Raw genomic sequence first — 8,879 nt, forward strand, 5'->3', positions numbered from 1 at the left:
GCAATCAATAAATCGCATTTGGGTAAATACTGTTAAATTGACATTGATTGAAATAATAATAACCAAGGCACCATAAAAATGTCAACAGTAAAAGCGAAAATACTATGATGGTCCACCAAATCAGATTTCTCCTAATATTCAATATATGATTATCAAGAACAGACACAAAAGTGTTGAATAAAATTAGAAGGAAAAGAAAAACAAATCAGAGGGATTCAAAAGAAAAACAAACCAGAGAGATGCAGACCTCAAAAAGAGGAAACAGTAAAACAAAGCCGTTTGAGGCGGAATGGAGAGCATATGCATGGTGGTAACACAAAGCAGGGACAGAAAATGCAAGGAAGTGACATAAACTTGTACATCCCAGTGCCTCAAGCTAAATCTGGACTCGGCTCTGCTAAGGGCATAGCCACTGCTGCAGCCAGCACTTCCACGACCAAGAGAGCAGGAGCAGCCAAGTGCTTCAGGTGCACAACAGCGGCTGTAGGCAGACCTCAGCAGCGGTGTCTATGGTGGATCCCATCCATCAAACTTTCCTCTGCCATATTCCGAGTTTACATTATACTCGGACAGGTGGAGTCTACATGGCTGAAACAACAACCACGCCAGCTCCTGTTGCCTGGACCGTACAAGCCATGTTTCAACGCATCTAGCTCACGCTCTGAGATGGACAGTGGGGACATAGCTACACCCGTTATTGCATGTATTTGGTGTATATCATATATAGCATACGCGTCCATTGTATAGTTGTAGGTATTATATGTCCATATCCAGTTCTGCACATTCTCTATGCATTGCACATCTCTACTTTGTACTGTCTATCTATAGGTATAATCTTCTCACGATATTTTTTGCATAGCATGTACCTCAGCTTTGATTGAGGTCACTTTTAGTGCTGCCCGGACTATTGCTTCAGTGTACTCCTATTGGTAAATTGCAGTTCAGATCAGACCAGCTGTCAACAGGCAAGGGCGGGGAACATCCCAGACAGGTAGCCAGTCCGTCGGAGGATTCACAAATACGTGTGCACATACAAACACAAAAAACACTCACTCTTACATTCACACCTACGGACAACTATAAAAATCCAGCTATTTTTATAATTGGTTTTTATTTTAATACATATAATATATTGTTGATTTTGTTGCAGCCCCACATATGTCAGCATTCCATATATATCTGAGTTTAATTCCATATATTCAGAGCTTAATTCCGTTTATTTCGAACTTTATTCTATATATTCCGAGTTTCATTCCATCATATGTGTAGACAGACAGCAGATTACTTGTAATATAGTTGTTATACCACTGCTGGAAGGCAGAATGTGTGGGGAAAGTACCAACCTTAACTGTATCTAAATCCATCCCTCCCATCTGAGCTTCTAGGTTAGCTACTGTAACTACCACAGGTCTTTTCCAGGTGGGGCCTTTGCTCACCAACCGCCTTCCAATCTTCACCTCCACCATTGACCCATTCACTGGTACTGGACCACACAACTTCAGTAAATAATAGGAGCTGTCATCTGGGAACAGCAGTGAGGTACCATCAAATGAGGACACCACAGAATTTTGTGTAATTGAACACACTCCCACCCTTCGAGGGTAGCATCCCAGCAAGCCCACCTCTGCTACACACACTTCACCATCCTTACAGGAATCATTAAAGCAAGATACTTCTCCTGCAAGACCACATGTGCAGCGGAGGGTACATTCACCTTCTTCCCCACTGGAGCCCACCCAGAAAGTCTCATTAAGGGGGTAATAGAGGCCATTATGCTCACAGCCACAGTGCTCACGTTGCACACAGCGACTGCCACTGAGAACATAGCCAGGGTCACACTGACAGCCCTCAGTGCAAGGGTGAGCACAGTACAGGGGAGAGGTGAGGTCTGAGCAAGAGGCAGGACAGGCACTTGAGCACACTTGATAATGGCTGAACTCTGGACATGACAAAGCTAAGAGCCAATAAAAGAAAGAAATTTTGTCAGTTTAACAATCAATACTAAGTTAATTAAGTTGTAATACTTTACATAGTGTATCAAAGCATGAAACATTGGCTGCAATTCATATGAACTCCTTAAATGGAACTTATAACAAGTTTCAACTGTTGTTCTGTTATGTTAATGTTTAGGATATTGTAATGAGGCACAAAGAGGTGCACTGAGAACTCACCGCAGAAGTTACGAGATCTCCAGGACCTTATGGTCACACCCAGGGCCTGGCAGGCCAGAGCATATGCCTGGATGGCCTGGCAGAGTGTTGTGATGTTATCTCTGTTGCTGCACATGTCATATACACAGCTATAGACAAAGGCTGTAGGGTCTACCACAGCTTTACAGTCCCTAAAGGGTCCATCAGTTTTGTTGATGATCCCACAGTAATCTGGGCGAAAGTAAAAAGCTTCAGTAACTGGATCACATACGCTGCAGTTCTGGGCACATCCATCCGTACACCTCCAGTCCGTGTCTTCTGCTCGCCAACTGCCTCCTAATTCCACCACACTTTCTGCTAATGAGCCATCAGGCAATACTGGGTCATCAGCAGGGTCATCATTGTAGTTACCACAAAGACCACAAGTGTTGTTAAAGTAGGAACTGGGTAAGGAGATGGATGCGTAGTGTTGGCCATCATAGGTTACCAAGAGTCCAAAGTCTGTTTCTAGAGCAACAGCAACTCCTGACTGGTACACCCTGACAGCACCAAGCTGAAGCTGGACAGGTAAAGTCTTCACCAAGCCATCCACCTAGAGAGAAAATAATAACAGGGACAATAAATTAATTTGTACAATTCAAGTCTTAATAATAATCTCTCGAATAATCGAATAATTTTCAGTTGCAATTAAGTGAAACTGTACTCCTGCATCTACTCTACCCAAGTCTCCACTCTCTGATTAGCAATGAGACTTTCATCTTTTTAGCAATGAGAATTAGTTAAAGAGAGAGCAAACAGACAGAAAACACAAAACTGGAGAAGGAAAGACTATATACACACAAGGCTGACGACAACGGGGAAAAGGTGAGGTCAATTACACAGTTGATAATAATCACAACAGGAAATACTAAGAAATAAAACAGGAAACCAACTGCAACAAAACACAGGATCATGATGCAAGTGATGCAAATTCTTATGGTATGAAAGGTAGCAACCAAAAAGTAAATGGAGCTGGGTCATGGAAGCATGCACACCACATGATTTTCAAGTAATAAGATCTTCAGAATTCACCTGAACTGTTCCAAGACTTCCTTTTGGTAGCAGGACTCGATGACCATACACCTCCACTGTTACATCTCTAAGCCACGACACTGCTGTGACCCCACGATTTTCATTTTTGGCCTCCACAGTGAAGAAGGGGAGCCCTGCCACTTCCCAGCAGGGTCGAGCCAGCAGATAGGAGCAGGTTCCTTGAAAGTGGTAGAGGAACCCATCGAAGGTGTGGTAATGAGGGTCACCAAATACCACACAGGTGCTGGTGCGGGTCGGCTGGCAGTAGAAGGCCCCTTCCTGCTGCTCACAGGTTTCCAGCTGCCCACATGGAGCATCTTGGCAGTGAACCTCATTGTTGATGTCAAGACAACGGCATCGCTGTGAGCACTGGTCAGATAGCCAGAAGACTTCCCCTCGCCTGTAGTAACGACCTTGAGCAGATTTAATAAAACCGGTCAATGAGGGAAATGAAAAAGTTAAATATTATACACACATATATATACAGTATATATATGTATGTACACTAATCTACTACTACTGTATATATATATATATATATATATATATATATATATATATACAGTATATATGTGTGAGTGTAGGTGGTTAACACTAGGTACAAGCACAAGAGAGCACATGATATGAAACAGAACAACCTTAGTCTTCACTTTTAAACTTTGTATGACATACAACACTTTGTCACTTTCCGAAGCACGTGAGATATTTTAAACAGGTGTGCCTAATAAATGATAACTTTTCGAATTGTTTCAAATTAAAACTTGCCGTTGTAGCTGCAGCCATTGGCAGGATCTATCAGTTCAGTGTCTACACGAAACAACCAGCGTCCAGGAGTATTCACATTTGTGGTCTGTTCGATGTTGACCACATCATTTGACCGTGATCCTGGCAGGTTGAAGAAGTGACCAATGTCTCCACCATTGAAACCTGACTGAAAAGTGCAAGGGCGTGAGGGATGTAAGACAAAATGTTTATAAAAGATTTATTTTCCGTAGATAATCATTGTAATTTCTATGGTATAATGTTGGAGCCATCATCACCATCATACCTGAGCTGTAGTTCCACCCAGACCTGTAAGAGGATCGCCACCACTGGCTGTCCCTGTGCTCCATGTAATTTCTCCATAGTTGAACATACTGAAGAATGTTTCACCATCTGAGACCAGTACAGTCTGGAATGTGTTCACCTTTTAATCAAATAAGACAACTAAAATAGATATACCAATGGAAAAAACAAGTATATGCTGCACAAAACAATACAAAAATAAAACCTACCACCATTAAGAATCCTACTAAATTTTACAGTCTATTTTAAAAGTAGATTGTTGAGTTGATTATTTTAACACTGGAAATTTGGGATCCGCTTGTATAAGTGTTCTTATTCACGTGCCAAGATGTAACAATTGAAATCGTAAAGCTTTCCTTTAAAGAGAAGGAAGAAGCAATGTCATTAGAAGGCCCTATGTGTTTGTAGAGTGTAGAGTTGAGTGGTGCATATGGTACAGACGGATGCCCTTTGTTTAGCTCCTGTTTTTCTATTTGCCTCTCAGCTCAAGACTGACTTTGAGTTATGTGTGGCCTCCGTTTTGTTTATGTTTGAAAAAATTGTAGCTGTACTAGCGGGGTCAGCCCTATGTTCCCTCAGCCCAATGGTCGCACAACCAAATGTTCCGTCATTTCTATGATTTTTTTCAAAATTAGGCCCTATGTTCCCTCAGCCATGAGGGCCTAATTTTGAAAAAAATCTTAGAAATGAGGGAACATAGGGCCTAATTTTGAAAAAATCTTAGAAATGAGGGAACATAGGGCTGAGGGAACATAGGGCTGTGGGAATATAGGGCTGAGGGAACATAGGGCTGAGGGAACATAGGCATGCTCCCGTACTGGCCTAGCTTAGTAAGGCTGATGTGTATAATAATGATGAGCATTGTGGAACAACCATCACAGTGTGGTTGAGTTTTTTTACTTTTCTTCTGTGCTCTCAATTTAGTAGTGTCACGCAATTAGCGGGGACCAATTCGGTGTGACATTTCTCCGCCTCTGAAGAACAGGTGCAAATTAGAAAAGATGCATTTAAGGAGTTTTCTTGAGTCACGATTTCCTCTAAAAATGGCTGTAATTTCAACAAGATAGAGACATACTCAAGATAAAGGCCTCAAAATCGACCCAATGTTATTGCAGCCATAGTTGGATTCACATACCGCTTGTCAACCCCAATTGTCAGAGAGAAATCAAAAACACACATATTCAATGAATGATGCATCACACAAAATCACAATCACGTTGTGGCAAAGACATTTCATGTCGTACAATCTTTTTTTGATTTCCTGTGTAGTTCCTCTGGTGACTCCTGTTCAATTCAGTTTGATTCAACTTTATCTATTCAGCGCCAAATCACAACAAACTTCATCTCATGTTGCATAGATTTCATGAGTAGTGTCATAGCAGCCGAAGTTGAGTTTGTCGTAGTATCACTGAATTTAGATTTGATTTGATTTCTGAGCTTGTTGCGAGCTTAACAGATTCCACCTTTTAATTGTGCCTTTGAAACTAAAATTTGCAGGGCAAATGCAGTTAGTTGGCTGGTCCATTTGCTGACTGTGTCAACAATCTCAACCAAATTAGACATTTCATTTTATACGAATTGTGTAAAAACAGTGATATTCTTGTCAGACCTCAATTAACACTGTGTTTCAGTTACATACATCTCGCCCTGTGTGTGTTAAAGTACACTTTCTACTTACGGGAGTTGTCTGGCTTCCTCCATAGAATGTGACTTGATGCCATGTTGCAATAAAAACCCAGGTGGCTGTGAAGGTGGGCATGGTTTTGAAGTACCTCCGGATATCTTGTGTCGCTCTTTCAAGTATTTCTGGCTTGGTGGACTCTCTATAGTATACATCACCCCGAATACCATTGTGCACATCTGCCCAAAGCGGAGCAATGAATGATCTGCTGTCACTGAGGGGAAAGGCCTCTGGTGTGAACTGGCTAACCTGCACATGGAAGGAGATCACACCATTGTTGTTTACCTGTGAACACAAAGAGCAGAGTTATGTTAGCTTTATACATGGTAAAACACACACCTCATATTTCAGTGAAATATTTTTTCTTTAAATAGATGACTGGACTATAATAATGGAAATAATTGTGCAAAGTGAGTTTCACTGAATCCTTACATAAATAGAGCGGTAGGGGATATTGAAGAAAGTGAATGGAATGAGCAAAATTATTTCAGCAGAACTCCCATCATCCATCTTTGGGGTCTCTAGATCCCTATGGCTGGGTCCAAAGGGATACAGGACATCCTGAGTATTAGCTAAAGGAGCATGACGTGAAAGAGGTCATTTGAAGAGGTCAAACCTGCAAGATTACAGTGATACTCAACCAATAATATACCTTCTGTGTATCAAACATAGTAGTTTCCTCATTGGTAGAGTACAATAGCTTTGATATGCATGTATTCAGGCAAGTGGATTTCAATGAATAAAGCAAATATACATTAAAACTTCTCAAACTACCCCTGCAACATATTACACTTCTCAGCACTTGCTATTTTCTTAGTTTGTTCAAAACACCGTTTTCTGTCACATATTGCAAAATATGGAACTTGTTACAGAGTTTCAAAGCTTTGGGCGGGATGATAGGGCGAAGTCATATTTTGGTAAAACAATGAAGGCATAGGAAAACTGGAGGTACTGTGCTGCAGGTGTGGTTTGAGTGTGAGTTTTGATTTTCTCTGCTATTAAAACTAAGCATTCAAAATGTAAACCTTGTCTGGACTATAACAGTGGTCTAAGATCAATAATTACTAACTAACTATCCAACCCTAGTAGGTCAGTATTTACTTAATTTACTGTATACTTGCTTGTACTGGATGTTGACATTAACACTTCACATCAACAACAACAAAAAAGTTTCCTACCTGTAGTCTGTACAAAGATGCAGAACAGTTGGAGCAGAATAATTGATTTGCCTGGCTCGGCCATTCTGAGGAAACATATGATGACAATGTTGCTGAATCAGAGGAGTGGCCTTATTGACACTGAGCAATAGTCATAGATGACATAAGTTGTTGAGAAAGTTGTATGCAACTCAATACCAACATTGTACATCTCCATATTCAGACAGACTTACCTGAGTACTCAAATGCCTTTCAGGAGAGCTTACCACACAGGGCGGATTTTCTCCAAAACGTGTGTGTCTGGAGATATCCTCTATTCAACATGGCTCTTACGGTAATTTTACCTACAAAGTACAGACTGCATGCAGTAGGGAGCTGGTCTGGTGTAGTCCACTGCAACTCTGACATTTTGTTCTTTCTGAAACTCCAACAGTACAGTGTTTCAAGCTGTTTCTTTTTTAATAAACATATTCACCAGCCTATAGTCCTGTTATTTAATCACAGTTTAGTAAAGAGAGTAGATATTGTCAACATAGATTCCCTCTGCCTACTCATATTCAATATCTGCATAAAATCCTAGACGTCCACAGATGAGGCACTGAAGTCATGCATGCAAAAGAGTAATATTATATTTGGTATTTTTTGTGACTGATCATTCAGAAATCAGTCTGCCAAATACAATATCCTAGACCTCTGCAGATACAGATTTTTACCTGGGCCAAGGAGGTTATATTTCTTTGTTTGTTTGATTGTTTGTTAAGTCTTCTCTGGTATAATATAGTATTAAATATAGCAATAATCTTCTCTTCAAACAGCCCATTGCGAAAGGTTTATGAAACTGGAATAACTGAAATCATTACAGTAACCTTTGCCATTTTAGTTGGTAACACAAGCACTTGTAAGAACAGATGTGTTGTATGGAGTGTTGTGTTGTACATCCAGTCAATAGTCTGCCTTGCAGTTTCTCTTCATAATAATACAGAAATACAGTATTCTGAATAACCTATTTTCTTTCATCTAAGACACGGGTGGCTAACCAGTCCAGTTCATAGAGCTACAACAAAACCCAACACAATTTCGAAGAGCCACACTGTTACTAGACCATCAATGGCATGAACATTTTCAACATTAACATAAGAGCCATAGAGAAGAGGTGACGGAGAATCAATCAAAATACAGGAGAGCAAGGTGGCAAGGTGACAACACACACACACTCAGGAACTCTCCATGGCGATTCTGTCAGTAGCTACTGCCAGCCTGGCTAGTAACACTCTGAGACTGCAGTCGCACTTTAGAATGTTTTATGTTTGGAACATTAACGTTACTTGAAGACATCTCTCAAGATCGCGTGATGACAAAATGAGTATATGAATAAATATTACATTAAAATCGGACAGCTTTTTGTCTGTATTGCCAATTATAGGTATATGCATTTTAGATGTTTATTTTACAATATGCCAGTGGTTCCCAAACTTTTTTCGCGCCCCCTTACATAGATTTTTTGCGCACCCCCCAAACTATTGTGTCGAACACTGACTCTAGATCAGGGGTGCGAACCTCCGGTCCGCGAGACAATACATAAACACAAAAAGAATTATACTTAAATATTTAAGACTTAAATACTTAGACTTGAATAATTTCCAGAGGGCAATTATCTCACATTTGGATAAAATGGGCGTATTTTGGTCTTTCCGGGCCAAGGTCAGAGTCATTGAACACAACAGAGCGTAACTGTCATCGCGTGTCGTACCTGCC

The 8,879-nt window shown here is 40.6% G+C and overlaps 1 protein-coding gene across 1 annotated transcript in view; it reads right to left on the reverse strand.

The window, feature by feature from the left end:
• Positions 1 to 7,429, reverse strand: part of tecta (tectorin alpha) — a 30,675-nt gene extending 23,246 nt beyond the window's left edge. The window contains exons 1-8 of the mRNA XM_076161189.1: positions 7,146 to 7,429; positions 6,400 to 6,539; positions 5,965 to 6,252; positions 4,270 to 4,407; positions 3,987 to 4,152; positions 3,222 to 3,634; positions 2,172 to 2,742; positions 1,344 to 1,954 (exon numbers count right to left, since the gene is read on the reverse strand). Of these exons, the coding sequence (XP_076017304.1) occupies positions 1,344 to 1,954; positions 2,172 to 2,742; positions 3,222 to 3,634; positions 3,987 to 4,152; positions 4,270 to 4,407; positions 5,965 to 6,252; positions 6,400 to 6,539; positions 7,146 to 7,209 (2,391 nt within the window). The 5' untranslated portion in view covers positions 7,210 to 7,429. The remainder of the gene's footprint in view (positions 1 to 1,343; positions 1,955 to 2,171; positions 2,743 to 3,221; positions 3,635 to 3,986; positions 4,153 to 4,269; positions 4,408 to 5,964; positions 6,253 to 6,399; positions 6,540 to 7,145) is intronic.
• Between the last annotated feature and the right edge of the window lie 1,450 nt (positions 7,430 to 8,879).

This window comes from Genypterus blacodes, unplaced genomic scaffold (assembly GCF_046128005.1).
Source record: "Genypterus blacodes isolate CSIRO-AG114 ecotype Tasmania unplaced genomic scaffold, CSIRO-AGI_Gbla_v1 ptg000111l_1, whole genome shotgun sequence".
Lineage (NCBI taxonomy): Eukaryota > Metazoa > Chordata > Actinopteri > Ophidiiformes > Ophidiidae > Genypterus > Genypterus blacodes.